The sequence below is a fragment of the Ursus maritimus genome, unplaced genomic scaffold (genome assembly GCF_017311325.1).
Source record: "Ursus maritimus isolate PB19 unplaced genomic scaffold, ASM1731132v1 scaffold_1, whole genome shotgun sequence".
In the NCBI taxonomy this organism is placed as follows: domain Eukaryota; kingdom Metazoa; phylum Chordata; class Mammalia; order Carnivora; family Ursidae; genus Ursus; species Ursus maritimus.
In genome coordinates this window covers 88370958-88388983 of record NW_024423343.1, presented here as the reverse complement: position 1 = coordinate 88388983, position 18026 = coordinate 88370958, and the positions used below count along the sequence as shown (strand labels likewise).

The 18026-nt window shown below is 38.5% G+C and overlaps 1 protein-coding gene across 1 annotated transcript in view; it reads left to right on the top strand.

Annotated features, from left to right (window-relative positions):
* Positions 1 to 18026, top strand: part of HNMT (histamine N-methyltransferase) — a 132755-nt gene that overhangs the window by 61028 nt on the left and 53701 nt on the right. The window contains exons 7-8 of the mRNA XM_008695864.2: positions 640 to 767; positions 13478 to 13535. Of these exons, the coding sequence (XP_008694086.2) occupies positions 640 to 767; positions 13478 to 13535 (186 nt within the window). The remainder of the gene's footprint in view (positions 1 to 639; positions 768 to 13477; positions 13536 to 18026) is intronic.

Below are 18026 nucleotides of genomic sequence, written 5' to 3'. Positions count from 1 at the left end.
GTCAGATTGCTGTAATCTCTGTAGCAATGGATTAATAAATACAGTGATGCGTTTTCTGGAGGCTGCAATGACACATTACGGATATTCTGTATAAGCAGTGTCTTCCCATGATCATATTCTTCTCTTGAAGAATTACCTGTTTCCTGATTTGTCTTAATGATACTTGAAGGACTTTGCAAACAACCTGCCTAGGGTAGAAAATGTTGAAATAAATCATAGGGCCCATCAACTACAGTCCAAGCTTGGTGAGTTCTCCAAAGACATTTGATACAGAAGATGCAAGAAAATGTCAGTACCTCTATTTATGTCCTACAGCTAACTAATTTCATGCTAATTTCATTTCTGTACTTTGATTCCTCTTTCTACTTGTGTTGATAGATGGATTTCATGAGTTAATTTTCTAGTTTCCGATGCAGGCAGACTGGACATAAATCCCAGGGTTTTGTAGAAGAGACAGTTCTTCCATGCTACTTATTATCAGCACAAGCACATTGCAGCCTTGGTTTATTTATCAAGATTTTGCTACCACTCTGCATGCTTTCCAAGACCTTTAATCTACTTCACAATAGCTTTTAATGGGAGGTGCTTTACAGTTTTTGTGGTTTATTTCTATTTTTATTAGGTTTTTTATTTCTCCAGGTCCAGTTGGGAGAAGAGTTTGGACTTCTTTCTCATTTTTAAAAAAATACCCAGAAAGCAAGACAAGGAAATGAGCCAGGGCTTACTGCTTCAGAAGAAACCTCATGGGACAGATTTGTTTGGGCAAGGTTGGTAACCCATGGGTTTCCCATCTGTGTGTCCTAGGAATGGTGGAATAAACATTGGCTCCCTGTGTTTTCTTTGGTCTGTCTAATTTATAGATTTCCATCTTGAAAAAGGGTTGATCATGGAGAAAGATTCTTTGCTAAATAAAACAAACCTTAAAGAATTTTAAGGACTCCATGTTAATAATAATTAATATTTATTGAGGAGTAGCAATGTATTAGATACTGTGTTACATTATTTAATCTAATCTTCCCAACAAGCTTATGAATTAGTAACTATTTCTATCCTAATTTCACAAAGAAGGAAGCTGAAGTGTAAATTGCTTGTATCACTTCTCCTACATTCTCACAGCCTATGGAACCAGAATTCCAACCCACGCAGATGAAACCCAGGGACTATGTTCTTAACCACCACATGCTGGCTGTCCTTAATGTTGATCCTTGTTGATTCTCTGTTCCTTCTCTCCTAACCCTCCAAGCTTCATTACAGGAATCACCTCCTAGCTGTTGAATTTTCATTCTATTTCCTGGGGACTGATCTCAGTTGGTGACTCTGGTACAAAGACAGCACTTGTTTGACTTAGTCAACCTTGATTCTACAATGTAATACCTTCAAAAAGCAACTCCTATATAACTTTGGCCTGCTTTCTTGGGCAGGGGAGGCCAATTCCAGTAAATTGATCTAGTATTCTGGTCTTGTGTAAACATATCAGTTATTGAATATCCATAACAAAAGAGACTTGGTATTGGCAAATGATAAGGTCTATGTAACTCCAGCTGGCTGGAGAATTGTAAGGTAATGTGGCAGAAACTATTTCCCAATCAATAGCAATTCTCCCCTTCTTCTCTGGTAATATAATATCTAATTTTTAAAGAGGTACATGACTCTGCAGATGAAGACTGCATTTCCCATACTGCCTTTGAGCTACATAGAGTCATATGACCAAGTTCTAGTCAATGGGATATGAGAAGAAGCAACACAGTTTGTGGGTCATGCTGACAAAGCAAGAGTTATAGTTTCCTCTTCCACTTTTTCTCCTTCTGGATGACTAGAATGTGGATGTGGTAGTGTGCTATCTCAGAATGTACAGAAAAAGCATCAATGCCATAGGAAATCCAGAGCAACAGGTAGAAGGAGCTGAGTCTTGATGGAGCAGAGTTACTACAACAGGGGTGTATGTACTGCCTACCCTCGGGCTGTTACATGAGAGAGAAACAACATTCTATCCTCTGTGTACAATGCTAAGTTATTTGGAGTAAGATAATGCCCTAACACAAGTAGGTTAATCTAATCCAAGTCTTTCCTATCTTTTTCAGAATCTTTTTTCTAATCTGTAAATTAGACCAAGAAGAACATTGATAAGAGAAAAACTTTTGAAAAATACAACATAGGTTATATTTGGTCTAGGAGGGTAGATGGGTATTTTTGAGGAGAAAACATTTTTTCCCCAAATAGGACCAAAATATCAAGATGAGAAGTGTACATATTTTATCAATCACTTGGATTCTAGATGTTTAATTGGCATGATGTCAAATCTCACCTAGCAGGTGATCTAGTCAGTCATCATGGTATTTTAGTTCTGTTTCAACAAGTTACAGAGACATGAGCATCAATACATTCTGTAAATTGTACCGATGCACTGCTTTTAAAATTTCAGTGGGCAGAAGAATCACCTGGGAGGATTTTTAGATATGGAAATTTCTAGGTCCTACTCTAGATTTGTGTGGGAGGCTCAGAAATCTGTCTTTTTATGAATCAACCAGATGATTCTCTGGCTCACTAGAGTCTCAAAAGCTACAAGATATGGAAGCTTGTAAGGACTATTAATAATAATGATAGCAACAATTATAGATATATTAAATCATTCACTGACATATCTAGGCTAGTATTTCTCTAAAGGATGCAAATAAAATAATATCTAAAATGAGTTATGCACTCATTAAGTGTCAGGCAGTATGAAAATGTTTTGACAATATTTCATTTGATTTTCAAAATAAAAAGCATTCTTTACAAATCTAATTTTTCATATGAAAACTCTGAGGTTTGATAGGTTTAGATGGACTTTCACACAGTCTAAGCTAAGAAGGGGCAGAGCTGGGTCTCTTCTCCAGAGTCCAGGAGCTTAACTCTTGTATACTAAGGCTGTTCATCATTCTTAGCTCCATTATGCATCAGAGGGGAAATCCACAGTTCAAAATTTATTCAAGTAAGGACAGTAGTGAGTACAAATGCATTCATTATGTGTATACCTGCCATTTGCAAGATATCATATAGGACCTATGGAAATAATGATTCCAGGGATTAAAAGAAAAGGAAGAACATTAAAAATACGTATTCTGAGTTTAAGGATCAAGTTTTTTTAAAATTCATCATTTTAAAAGTCATCTTAGCTTTTACACAAACACACACACACACACACACACACAAATTTTATGGATGCAAAATGTTTTCAGGGGATTCCCAAGACTGTGCCTCCTCTATGTTCATAATTTTAAATTCATTATCATTTAACTCAAAGTCTTTTGGTGAATTGTTTCATTTTTTATAATTTAATTTTATGCATTTTTTGGGTCTATACTTGGCTAAGCTGTGGTTCACATTTTCCAGTTTTGTCTGTTTTTGTCAATGTATATATGTATATAGACTGTATATATGTGTGTCTGTGTGTTTATGCCATATACATGCACACACACACACATAAATCATTTTGATATGTACTTCCACATTTATTATCACAGCTGTCAATCTCCATAGTGAGAGGAGTCATGATGTGGATTATAAATTCATGTTAACATGAATACTTGTGGGTTTTCTTAATTTAAAAATACTTACATAAGCAAGACACTAGCATATATCAAATCTTAACTGGGTCCTTAATTACAGCAGGAAGTTAAACAAAGAAATTAACATATAAAATGTTATATTTTACTGAAAGACATCAATATATCTCATGCTTTCATTTTACATCAAGAATTTTAACCAACAGTACTACTCAGGAGAGAAAAAAGTCTCCATTTTCAATAAAAATAAAAATGCTAAAATTAAATAGATTAATATCTAATTTTATACTTTCATTTATATTATGTGCAAAATTATCTTGAATATTTGTTATGGATGAAGTGGCTTTCTACCAAATTGGGCCTTTTCATAGCAGAAAATGTTAACATAAATTGTAGCATAAATCATTGCCTTGTAGAATACCAGAAGGCGCATATAAAAACCCATATCTTTACTGCACATATTTCCCATTAACCATAATCTATTAGTAATTGAAGTTCATTACAAATTCTTGTAGACTTTATTGCTATCATGCTGCATGACATACCGAACCTGGCTTGCATAACAAGAAGTCCTTGCTGGGAAATATCCTATTAACAATGACAGTGCATTTGTCATTGTGATAATAAACCCAAGAGCTGCCTGTAGACTATAAATTATCAAGGCGCCATTTGTGCTGCCCTGGCTTGAAGGTTTGTCAGTGCTTCCATTTTAAACCCCTGATTTTCAGTGAGTTGTAACTCAACTATCAGAATCTGCAGTGAGCTGCAACTTTGCATCCAAGGACTCAGCTCAAGACTCTTTTTGGAACAATTCTTAAGTTTGATTTACATTTTCCAATCAAAAAGAACAGAGATCTGCTGGCTCGTGCACAATAGTATTGAAGGGAACTGTAAGACACAATCATTTCCCTCTAAGAATAATATGTTTCAATCTGGCCCAGATCCCTATGGCTATTTAAAATCGGAGTTTTTAGCAGTCTTAGTTTTGTGCCTTAAAAAGACATTATTTAATTTTTAGGAGGGTAACAACTAAACTCAAATGTCAGGTATTCAAGATAACCATATATGCCAATTGATTTTTTCTTTCACGCAAGATCACCCACTCCTACGCTCTTTGGATCAGTAATTTGAAAAATAAAAGAATTTGCATAGAACAGTGAAAACATTATTGAGAAGGGAGAGAAGAATTGGAGAAGCAAAAGTAATACTGAAATAAATAACCACAACCTTGTAAATAGGTGTTCCTTTGGCTTGGAAGCCAGTTTTACCAGTCTATGCCATTTCTCAGCGAAGGAGATGGAAGGCAGCAGGACCAGAAAGGCACTTCTGCATTACAGGGTAACTGATTCCACAAGCTTCTATTTCTCTTACCTCAAAATGGGGTTTTATTTAATTACAGTTACCTGAAAAATCTCCCCAACCCCCAAATTAAGCATTTCCATGGATACAATCACAGTAACTAAGATTCTCAAGTCTTGGGGTTATTGCGGAGAGGGAGTGATTGACAGGGGCTGACTTTGTTTGGATACCTGTGCACAGGACTGGATGCTAGATATAATAAGAAAGTGGCAGTGAATGAGAAGACAGCCTAGCTCTCACAGTGGTTACTGACAGCTAAGAGAGACTGACAAGAAAACAAATATAATACAGGATAAAGTGAGGCATAACTGCAAAATTAAGCAGTAAAATTACTTGAGGGATTATAAAACAATTAATTCTTACTAGACAATTGAAGATTTCTTGAACAGCACACATTTGAGCAGAAACTTCAAGAGTCCCATCTATGTTTTCCATTTTCCTTAGAGACTCCTCTCCCATCCCACTACCCAGTGTAATATCCTTTTCTGAGATATGTCACAACATGAAGGGAATAATAGATTTCTATTTCAGGAATGACCACTGGCTTGGGATGGACTAATTTATACTTGCCCAACTTCCAATAATGACAAATACAAAATCATAGCCAAAACATAGCAATTGCTTAGAGAGAGAGGCAGCAACCAAAGCATAGCCAGAAGGAATAACTCTGCTTATTTAAGAGAAACTCCAATATCTAGGTCCATCTAGTCTTCTTCCCATGGGACACTAGGCCTTAAATTTTGCTTAGTCATTATGCGGGGAAAAAAGCAAAGCAAACGGGTTCTTTTATTAAATATACTCCTGAACATCTTTGAAAGAAAAATTGAATAGTTCAGGAGCTATCAGTGCAGTCTGTTGCATAACAAATTTACTGGGAGGGACTATATGCAAAATCCTACTTCTCTGTTTCAGACACTATGCTAGGCAATACATGTATTTCACTTCATTTCTGCAAATCATGAAGGAGATTTTAATATTTCCACTTTACAGGAGAAACCGATACTTAGGCAAATGGTACAGTGGGATATCAGACTCAGGACTGATTGCACATGCTGTGCCACACTTTAGCCTTGATACACAACTATTGTCTTTGAGCTAATCTCAAGTAATAAACTAGAGCATTGAGACAGCCACTTCCCATCCTCCAAAACTTTGTTCATATTACTAATTATGCAGGCTTCGATATTTTTTTCTTTCTTTCTTTTTAGGTCCAAATAATTTGATTGATGCTCTTCAGTCATGTCACACTTAGCTTTACTTTTATTCTCAAGAACTGTTCCAAACTACAGTCATTTCAAGTTTAACTAAAATTTTAAAAAAATGTTATTTACTCACAAAGATGATTGTTTCCATCAAAGTTTCACAATATTTTCTTTGACTTATTTAGAACAAAATCCATAATTTAAGATCCACTTTTCACTTAAAAATACTCCTGGTCTCTACAACAATGTAGCATAAAGAGTTTGCCCATGCTTAGATAAAAGCTCTGCCACCTAAACTTCAAATTCCACAACATACTCAGTCTTTTCTTCCTCGGTTAGCATCTTTGCCATTTGGTGATGGATATCTGTTCCTTCACTTGCTTTCTTTTCAAACTTAATCCCAGTGCTCTAAAAAATCACAGATTTTTTCCTAGCAAGTTTTACGTCCTTTTATAATGGTGAACATGACTTGCATAGTACACAGAGTATTGAAATATTCTGAACAAATGGAATAGGGTCATTTTGATTCCAAATATTTGCCCAGGCAATAGTTTACTATTTGGAACCAACCTGAAAACCAATGAAAGCATGACGAGCCATCTGCTCATTCCTTCTTTCTCATTCTCAAAAATTTAAAACATTATTTCCTTTCATATAGTACCTTTTTTTCTAAAAGAGTTTGGCAATTGTCATATGTATTATTTCACTTATCAACCCAAGGTTTTCACTAAAATAAAAACAGATAATTCAGGAGAAACTAAAAACTTACTCTGTATCTTATCCAATGATATCCTCCAAGTTTTCTCCTCATGGGGAACCACACAGTACAAGGACATCAAGTGCCTTACTCCAGCCTATGACTTCAGTAAGTAATGATTTTCTCTCCCTGCCCTGACCAAGTTCCCATTTTCTTTTTTCCTTCTTTTCTTTTTTTCTTTTCTTTTCTTTTTTCTTTTCTTTTCTTTTCTTTTCTTTTTTCTTTTCTTTCTTTTCCTTTCTTCTTCTTCTTCTTCTTCTTCTTCTTCTTCTTTCTTGAGAGAGAGCCCATGTGAGTGAGAGGGGAGGTGCAGAGGGAGAGAGAGAATTCTAAGCAGGCTCCACGCTCAGGACAGAGCCCACTTGGGACTCTATCTCACCACCCTGAGATCATGACCTGAGCTACAATCAAGGGTTGGACATTGAACTGACTGAGCCACCCAGGCACTCCATGGAATCCCTTTTTCAATCACATCTTCCAACTGTACCCAGTTCCTAAAATTCTTCAAATACGACTTATAGAACTCCTGGTCCATTATAACGAAAGACACCTCATGTTCGAGACCCTGACTCTTTCTTGAGAATACCACTTCCCCCATAGCCCTTTCAAATAATAGCTGTTAACCCCTCTGTGTTCTCAGACACTGGGCTTGCAGGAGGGAAAGGTGCCCTCTTACCCCCTCACTGCTCCTTCCTGTCTATTTTCTCTTCCTTCTCCATGGAAACACTCAGTTTTGAATCGCAAATGATCAGGTTCTTCTACATACTAGTCCTCCTGGTTAGAGTTATCAACTCATACTAAGGCCACCTCTTAATTTTTGAAGATTTTTGATCCTGCTTCATTGTCATTTTCTTTTATACCACTATTGCTTCTTGGTGATTTCAGTGTCCTTCCAATCTAACATGATCCTTCTGATACCCTGGCTTCCTAACTTCCTCCTAACTTCCTATGATCTCGTCCCATGATTATATCGTAGATTTTGTCATTATCTGAACTTCATCCCCTCCATATTCTCTATTTCTAGCATCATACTCTTTGACCACCACCTGCCATCTTTCCAGATCACTCCTTCCATGATCTTCTCTTCAACCTTCCTTAGAACCCATCAGGATGCAAAATTCATCCATGACATGTTTAACTTTTGTTTCTCTTTTTCTGACCCATCTTGGATTCACTCCCCTTCTTTCCAGCCTTAATCCTGTGACCAATAATTGTAATCCCTCTTTGCTGCTCTCTAGCTTCCTCATAGGCCAAAACACATCCCTGGTTAAATCCATCTCTGCCCATTCTATGCCTGCAACTGTGCAACTGAACCTGACTAAAGAAAAGCATAAAACCATGATAAAGCCCCTCAGTTTAAACTCATGACCACTAATCTCAAGTGGGCTCTTAAGACTAACTAGAAATTATATTTCCATATCCATTTCTTTTCCATCTACTAGTGGACTATTTCATACTTGAAATCTCAGATACTTCTTCCCCATCCTCTTTTTCTAGTTGATGTTTTGATTCCTCCTCCTCAGCTTCATATTTTACTGAGAAAATAAAAGCAACCAGTTCACAAACTCCTACCACATCCACTCACCTACCTCCATCTGTGCCCACACACTCCTCTTTCGTCCTGGTACTATGGATGCACTGTCTGTGCTCTTAGCTAACTTCTGCCTTGGGTACCAGCTCTTCCAGTCTGCTCAAAGATCATGCATCAGCAATTATCCCCCTTTTTTCTCCTGAACCATGATTGTCTCTTCTCTATTAGATCTTTCATATCAACATAATAACTTGCTATTTATTCTACCAAAAAAAAAAAAAATTCTTCCTAACTAACTCTACTTCATTCTCTAGCTACCATTTATTTCTGTCTTTTCCTTTACAGAAACTCTCCTGGTATTTTCTATTATATATTTCTCCTCTTATTTTCTATTCTGTCATTCATTGCCATGTCATTTCATTCTCCCTTGGGCCCACTCTGTGTTTTATCTCTAATACTCCACTGACACTGCTACTTTAGCATCACTAGTGACCTCCAGATGGCTAGATCTGACAGTAAGCCCTCAGTTCTCACCTTATTCTATTAGTAGCATTTGACACCTTCTTTCTTCAAACACTTTCTTCACTTGACTTTCAAGATATCCCCCTCAAATGTTTTTCTTCACACCTCATTTGCCACTATTTCTAAGGCTTTTGTTATGGTTAATTTTAGTGTCAACTTGACCAGCCTAAAAGATGCACAGGCAAATGGCAAAACATTATTTCTGAGTGTTCCTGTGTTAGTGCGTTTGGAACAGATTGGCATTTCAATTGATAGACTGAGTAAAGAAGATAGCTCCCATCAATGTGGGTGAGCATTATCCAATCTGTTGAGGGCCTGAATGGAATAAAAAAGGCAGAGGAAGGGTTAGTTTGTTCTCGGCTTGAGTTGGGACATCCATCTTCTCCTGCCCTCAGACTAGAACTGGGTCTTATGTCGTTGGCTCCTCTGATTCTCAGGCCTTTGGGTTTGGACCAGAACTATATCATTGGCTTTCCTGGGCCTTCAGCTTGCAGCAGATCATGAGCCTTCTTAGCTTCCATGATCACATGAGCTGGCTTCTTATAATAAATCTCTTTCAGTGTATCATTATATCTCTATATATGTCCTATTGATTCTGTTTCTCTGGAGAACCCTAATACAGCTTCTTTTTGAGTTCCTCCTCACTTCCCTGACCTCTTAATTTTGAAGTGACAAGGACTCGATCTTTGGCCTTTTATTTTTTATCTATGTTCACTTTCATTTCCTTGGGCCTTTAAATTTAATTTAAGTATTCTTGATATGCTGACAACTCTGAAATCTCTCTCTGAATTCTGATTCACAGAAGCAACTACCTATGTGGCATCTCTTCTTAAATGTGCAATAAGCTTATCATATTTAATATGTCTAAATATTAAGCTCCCAATCTTCCAAGCCCAACTCAATCTTCTCCACCTCATCTTTGCTCTATTTCAGTTAATAAGAATGCTGTCCTTCCAGAGGTTCTGATCAGAAACTGTGTATTTCTCCTCGAGTCCCTTCTATTACTCCCACCCCATCCAAATATGATGCTGTAAGCCCTTTCCCTCTCTCTGCCTGGATACTCTTTACTCACAAGACCCATGACTCTTTCTTTCACCTCCTCAGGTCTTTACTTAAATACCATTCTAAGTGAGGCCCTCCCCAGAGACCTTCATATTTAAAATTTCAACCTTCTACTTCCAACATTTATTATTTATTTCCCTGCATTATTTTACTCTATAAAATACATTACCATTTTAACATAAATATTACTTATATATTTTACTTATGGTCTAATGGTCTATCTCCTCTCTCATCTATCCCTGACCCCTAAATTATAAACTCCATAAAGACAAAGTCTTTTTTTTTTTTTTTTTTTTTGAGAGAGAGAGGGGGCCCACTTGCATGAGTCAGGGGTGGGAAAGGAAGAGGGAGAGGGAGAGAGATAGAATATTGAGTGGGCTTTGTGCTGACATGGGACTCTATTTCATAACCCTGAGATCATGACCTGATCTTAAATCAAGAGTCGGACACTTAACCAACTGAGCCACCCAGGCGCCCCCAGAGTTTTTTTTTTTTTTTTTTTTAATTGCTCACTACTCTATCCCAGTACCTAAAATAGCATGGAACATAGTAGGCATTCACTAAGAGTTATAGAATGACTGAACAAAACAGTTATCCTTAATGCTTTATAGGACAAACACTGTCACCTTGTGAATTATGTGTTAGGACTACAACTTTCAAATAACTGTTTCGAATTTTATACCCCACCAGCCATCCTGAGTATCACAAGGTTTCTAGTCTGCTGCCTTAGTGGCAGGAGTCCATTCCTTCCCTGCTGAATACAAAGCAATTCTCAGAGGGAAGGCCCAGTACTATATTCTTGTATTAAAGAAAGGTTGTGGTTTTATGTGTTATGGTCTAAGTGTGATTTTTGCTCTGTAGTTTGGTGAGTACTAACCTCCTTCCTTCCTGCAACACAGCATTTAGGAGCCAGCAATATCTTTTTTTTTTTTTAAAGATTTTATTTATTTATTTGACAGAGATAGAGACAGCCAGTGAGAGAGGGAACACAAGCAGGGGGAGTGGGAGAGGAAGAAGCAGGCTCATAGCGGAGGAGCCTGATGTGGGGCTTGATCCCATAACGCTGGGATCACACCCTGAGCCGAAGGCAGACGCTTAACCGCTGTGCCACCCAGGTGCCCTGGAGCCAGCAATATCTTATTTGTAATCTTAATTATTTCCCACAACATACATACACATTCCTCACAGCATACTCTTTCTTCTACATACTATTTTTAAATTATTTTTTATCATGATATGTTATTCACCATACAGTACCTCATCTTCTACATACTATATTCACAAGTTTATGCTTGACTCTACATCACCACAACCACCTTTTGTTAAATCAGCCTTTATCAGTCTGGGCCCAACCAGGAAAACAGAAACCAGTCCAAGTATGTAAAACAAAAACAAAAACACCACGGGGAATTGGTTCCAAAGTTATGTAGGGGCAGGGAGCAGGCTGTAAAGCAACAACAGGAGGCCCCTACAATCCCAAGTTTGAAGGGACAAAATAGGAGTGTTGTCAGTGGAGACCTGGGGAGGGAGGCATTCAGTGCCAGCTGGAGCCAAGGTAGGTCTTTGCAAAGTTTGCTGGAGACACAGAAGAGAATCAGCTGATATTGGAAACCCTACTGCAGGCAGAGAAGTTGCAGCTTTTCCCTTCTTCCCACCAACCTCCAGTCTTCCATCAGTGCCTTTCTTGCCCAAACCCATCCATAAGTGTGTGCCTGTGGACTCAGCACGGACTCTGGAAAACACAGCCTATGGGGTTTAGTCAACCTTCCCCTGTCACTGCCTCCTTACCCTTTTTGCCAGAGCAGAGCAAGGGAAAAGCAGAGAAATAAATTTGAAGGCAAGTAGCTCCATTAACAGGCACACGAAATGGGATTTTGCTCATTTCTAGCTGTCAGAAGTTAATTTCCTCCAAAATATCTGAAGATGCATATGGGGGCCTTCAGGATATGAAGTAGGGCCAAGCTTGCTTACTTTTAACAGATTGGGATGAGGTGGGGGGCTTTTATCAGAGGGGAGATGGCAGAAACATAGTGAGAAGGAGGAGTGAGAGGGGAACTGCCTCTGAGGCTGTCTCCTATGCTTCTAAGGGGAACATGAATTGAGAGAAAGGTCTGGTCTGGAACATGGGCATCAGTTTCCCATGCCATCCCAGGGTTCATAGTTGTTTGCAAACTTTCTTCCCATGACCAGGGCTTTGATTTTTATGAATCCATAAGCTCTCAAAAGGGCATAGTTCTAAAAGATTATATTTTAAAGGCTATAATTATAGTAGGTTCCACATTAGGTATTAAACACAGGACATTCTTTACAAGAAGTTAGATAAGAGAAAGGAACTGTACACTGAGCAGAACCACATGATTTTCTGGAGGGAACTATTTATGCTTTTTAAATTTAAATGCAAACAATAGAATGTGTATCTATACTATTCCTTGCAGTAACAGATTATTACACAGCTACTTTCCATTCAGTTAGAGTCAGTGTTGATCAAGCAAAAGTGAGCACATCCCCGACCCAGGAAGGTCATAAATCAGCGGCAAGAAGATGAACACTGGGTGAGACCCAATTCAAATCCAAACAGACCCAATTCATATCTCAGCTTTTCCTCTTATTATTTGGATATCATTGGGGAAGCTGTCTAATCAAAGTATATTTCTTCATCAGTAATAATAATTAAAATTTATATTTACTAAATGCTTCCTATTTGCCAAGTACCTAAGTACTTTATATGCATTAACTAATTTAATCCCCAGAAAACTATTATTGGCTTCATCTTACAGAAACAGAGAAAGGTTAAATAATCGTACAACCTCACATAGCTAAAGAAGAGCAGAACTAAATGGTTTTTATATGTTGTATACCACAAAAGATGTCCCATCTAAGGGTCCGCCATTCCCATTATAGTCATGGTAGATTGGTATATCAAATAGGACGATTTTCCGGAAGATGGCAGCACAGTGTTTTATTCTAACAAAAGCAGTATATTATGACACTTTTGACAGATGGAGGTAAAGCATTTTTTAAGAAGTGCACCTTTTTCAAGTATGCACAAATTTGCCATATGGACAGCCAGCAAATGCATTGAGTAGAACCAGGATACAGATCTGGGCAGTCAGGCTCCAGGGAGATGCTAGAAGTATGTTAGAAGGATGTGTGACTTCAAGTTAAATTGCAAAAACAAAATAAGGTACCATACATAAAGCATAAACATTTGCCACATAATTCTCAGGGAAAAAGAAAATATCTCTGTACTAATACAGAACTATAATGCTCCTTTGTTTCTAGATATTTTACCAGAACTCACAGAATTTCATTTTTATGGCCTGAGCACTTCGTTTGTTATGGAAGAGCAGTGATTTCCTACCCTTATTTCAGATCTTGCCAGTCCACATTCACTTACTTTGATAATAAACCTGACAGTCTTCACAGACATCTGAAACAACTTTCCCCTCATTCCTCTTTGGAATAATTTTCTCCTCCTTCCTCTTTTCCTTTCCACTAGTTCTGGAGAAACTTGAGGAAAAAATTCAGAGCTGGGCTTTGTCCTTATCTTACTTAAGGTAAGGACAATATGTGTCTTTGTGTATGTGTGTATTTTAAATTTTGTGTATTTTAAATTTATTAAATTGTCTACATACATTTTCCTCTTGACCTTTTTCCAAGCATCCAATCACAGCATTTTCACCTGTACTGACCCTGACAAAATCATTACTGACACATAAGGAGCTCCTTAAGGAAGCTAGATGTCTTCTCATCAGGCAGCTGACCTTCCAGAGTAGAATCCTCAGTTCTTCTGGACAGACACCCTTCCTTTGGTTTGGTTTTGTTGCAAAACTTACTGCTCACTCTGACCACGAAAATACACACTAGTTTGCTTAATTAGTTGGAGAAACAATATGTGTTGACAAAGGAAAGTTGTGATGAGAGGAAGTTTACTACTTGCACTACATAGAAGATTCTGACAGGATGGCCTGCTAACATATTATGATAAAAATTCTTATAATAAGTAGGATGTACTGGTCAACCAATAACAGAGACATTTTTTCAGTTATTTCTCTTTTTTTCTGCCTCATGTAAAGACAGCAATTATTGTGCCTCTCTGAACTCCCAGGGGGAGACAAGGGTAGCTGATGTAGGACAATGTTGGTAAGACCCATACTTAGCTGGTGAGTGCAAGGGCTTCTCACCTTGGAGAACTACATAGACCATTTTATGTTGAACAGCTCCTCTGGGGAGAGCAGGTGAGGAGATGAATGACTTGGGAAGAATTTACAAAGAATTGGGGTAGAGGGGTGCCTGGGTGGCACAGCGGTTAAGCGTCTGCCTTCGGCTCAGGGCGTGATCCCAGCATTACGGGATCGAGCCCCACATCAGGCTCCTCCACTATGAGCCTGCTTCTTCCTCTCCCACTCCCCCTGCTTGTGTTCCCTCTCTCGCTGGCTGTCTCTATCTCTGTCAAATAAATAAATAAAATCTTTAAAAAAAAAAAAAAGAATTGGGATAGAAAAAAAGTACTCAACAGTTTAAACACTACATTTTAAACAAAAGACCCATATGGTAACAGTAGAAGGTTGTAAACCCCTGATACTGACTGGTTTCTGAGACCCTTCAAATCCTAAATAAAGGTTATAATCTACATTATCAGTCCTTGGGTGGCTCAGTCGTTAAGTGTCTGTCTTTGGCTCAGGTCATGTTCCCAGGGTCCTGGGATCGAGACCCATGTCAGGCTCCCTGCTCAGCAGGAAGCCTGCTTCTCCCTCTCCCACTCCCCGTGCTTGTGTTCTCTCTCTCGCTGTCTCTCTCTCTCTGTCAAATAAATAAATAAAATCTTTTTTAAAAAATAAAAAAATAAATATCAGTCTCCTACTCTTTTCTCTGTATCCTGCATATTTTTTCTCTTGTCTCCCTTACTCTGAAAGTTGTTTTAAACAAATTTTATAGAGAAAGGAATGAAACAACAACAACAACAAAGTTTGTATACATAGCAAGGTTTAGTTTACACAGCAAATACTTACCAAGCACAGACTATGGGCCAGGGACTTGGCTAAGAGCTGGGGATTCATCAAAAAACCCAGATGAACAAGATCCCAGCTCTCACTGTGTATATGCTAGTGAGAGTTACAGAAAAGGGGAAAAAAATAAAAGGGTATTAAATGGGACTCTCACCATCTTGGGGTTTAAGTGAGGTCCTAAAGCTGAGAATAGTATAATATATTCCAAATTCTAAATCGAAGTGTTAGATCTTTGAGGTTTGCCTATACAAGAAGATTGGATAAAATTGGTTCTGCCATCTATTGCCAACACTCACCTCCTGGCTATAAAGAGCAGAAAACAGAGGGGCCTGGAAGTAAAGAGTGATGGAAAGGGTGTTGTCAGCAAGCAGCTCACAGTATAAAGGAGAAGATTATTTCATTCTCAGAAAGTTTAATCCTCAGAAAGCAGAAGTTTAGGAGACATAGTGTCTGACATCTTACTACTCATGGCTGAAAGCCTCCAGGAAACCTGAGTAACCTTTGGTAGCAGGTTTCATTGGAAAGTATTTGCTATGATCTAAATGTGCCTACCCCCTCAAAATTCATATGTTGAAACCTAATCCACAATGTGATGGTGTTTGGAGGTGAAGTCCTTAGGAGGTGATTAGGTCATGTGGGTGGAGCCCTCATGAGTGGGATTAATGCCCTGTAAAATAGTTCCCAGAGAGCTCCCTTGCCCCTTCTGTCATGTGAGGATACACTGAATAGGTGGCCATCAATGAGGAAGACGGCTCTCACTAGACACCAAATTGGCCAGCACCATGTTCTTGGACTTCCCAGCTTTCAAATCTATAAAAAATAAATGTTTGGTGTTTGTAAGCCACTCAATTTATATTTTTGTTATAGCATCCTGAATGGACTGAGACCACCCTGTATACTGTTGCTTTGATAGTACAAAGCTGAATTATTGTCCCTGCTCCAGATACATTCTATGTGAAAGGGATCTGTATATCATGTTATCTCAAAAGGGGATTGCTCAAAGGAGTGAGGTGATCCCAACATGTTTGTTTGGGGGAGTAGTCTGTAAGAAGCCAAGAGTTGAAGGAGGTGCAATCAACCAGTATCTAAAGTATTAACTGTGTCAGAAAACTGAAGATTGCAAGTTTCCAACTTGAAAAAGAATCAGCAGTTAGGCCTACAGCACATAGAAGGCCTGATGCCAGGTTACAATGACTCAAGTGAATTAACTCCTTTTATATCTCACCTAGTTCTGCCTTTGTTCCAATTCTGAAGGTTCCGGGAGCCTACACGTTGGGTGGAAAGAAGAAGGGAATGCAAGCTAAGGGGAATAGTAAAGAAGCTGATCCTGCTCTCTTTTCCAATTCAGTCTTTCTAGCCTGAGGCAGGCCCAAGCTGAGAGAGCTAAAAGGCTTCAAAGAGTGTAGATCAAAAAAACTAAAGTGTAGATATTTCACTGGATTGCAATTTTAATATCTGAGAGGAAATAGAAGCTATAGGATTATCCACTGTGGAGGATAATGAGTCAAGGGATCAAGGTTAATAGAAAGTTGTTTTCTGCTTTCACATACCCAAATCCTGCTCATTCGATAGTCAGGGTTTTAGAGAACAAATAACCTTGCAGATTGTGATCAGTGCTGTCAATGAATTAAGCAGGTCAGGAGAGGCCTCTCTCAGAGAAATGTCCTTGAATCTGAGGCCTGAGTGGTGAGAAGGAGCCAACCAGAGAGATCTGAAAGAGCATTCTCACCTGAGAAAACAATAAGAATGAAGGTCATGAGACAGAAGATTTTAATAACCCAGGCGTGGACCAAAGGACGGCATCAGAAACAGAGAAAAGAGGCCTTTGGTAAAGGTTGGCATTGGAAACAGAAGCCTAATTCTGAAGTGCCTTTTAGATCTTGGTCTTGAGTTTGAAATTAATTTTAAAGGCAATAAGAAGTTATTAAAGGATTTGAAGGTGATAAGATTTGTATTAAAAACAACAACAACAACAAGAAGGAAAGAAAACAACTCTGGCTTCTGTGAGGACAATGTATGCTGATGAGTTAAGGTTGACATAGGAACACTTGTTGGAAGCATTTTACCAGTGTAGGCAAGATATGATGGCACCCTGGCCGAGGTATAAGCAAAGCTGGCTGCGATGTGGGTGGATTTCAGAAACAAGTTGTAGGTAGAACTTAGGCCACACATTGAGAGGGTCAATTAAGAGTCTTTAGTGGATGCCATTGGTGCCCTGCTATTACCTGCTTTTGTTGGTAGATACACCCATTTCCCACCTGCCATGAGTGTTAGCTGCTAATTGCTTACAGCTACTACCTTCTCTGGAGAATTTTCACAAGTTAAATAGTAACTACAGTACTCAGAAATTTATGTTCTCCAATATCCCATCTATGTGGGTCCAGAAACCTGACATGTGGTTGTAAAAGGCCAGCATCCTTGCCTCAAGGTGAAAACAACTTAGTGTACAATTTGCACTCCAGTTTCCCATTGGGACCATGCTGGAGCTAGTCTCACTGAGCTCTTTCTCCCAGTCCTCTCCTGTTTTTCTCCCCCCTTTCCCTGAGGGCACTCACTAAATAAGTCACTTGAATACCACTAAAACAATATCAATACAATAAATGACTTAGAGAATCCCTGTCTGAGGCTTTGCTTGTAGGGAACCCAAACTGAGAGGGTATTTAATTTTGAACATGTTACTTTTGACATGAATTTGAGGCATCCAAGTGGTAATGTTAAGCGGGTAGGTTGATACATGACTGAACCTTGGAGAGATAGAGTATTTGGACATATGAATGGTATTAACAGCCAGAGAAATGGATGAAGTCTCCAAACAGGTGTATTTTAAGAGAGTCTAGGACTGAGCCCTGAGACTGACAACATTTAGAGGTAGAAGATGTAGATCCTGCAAAAGAGGAAGTATGATATCTTGGAATCTGAAGAAACTTTACCTTTATGCCTAGATTTTGGGGTTATAATAGGGTTCCACTATATAATATCATGGAAAGTATTAGATGCCCTAGTGACCATTGACTGTTTCCTTTACTATACAACATGGAG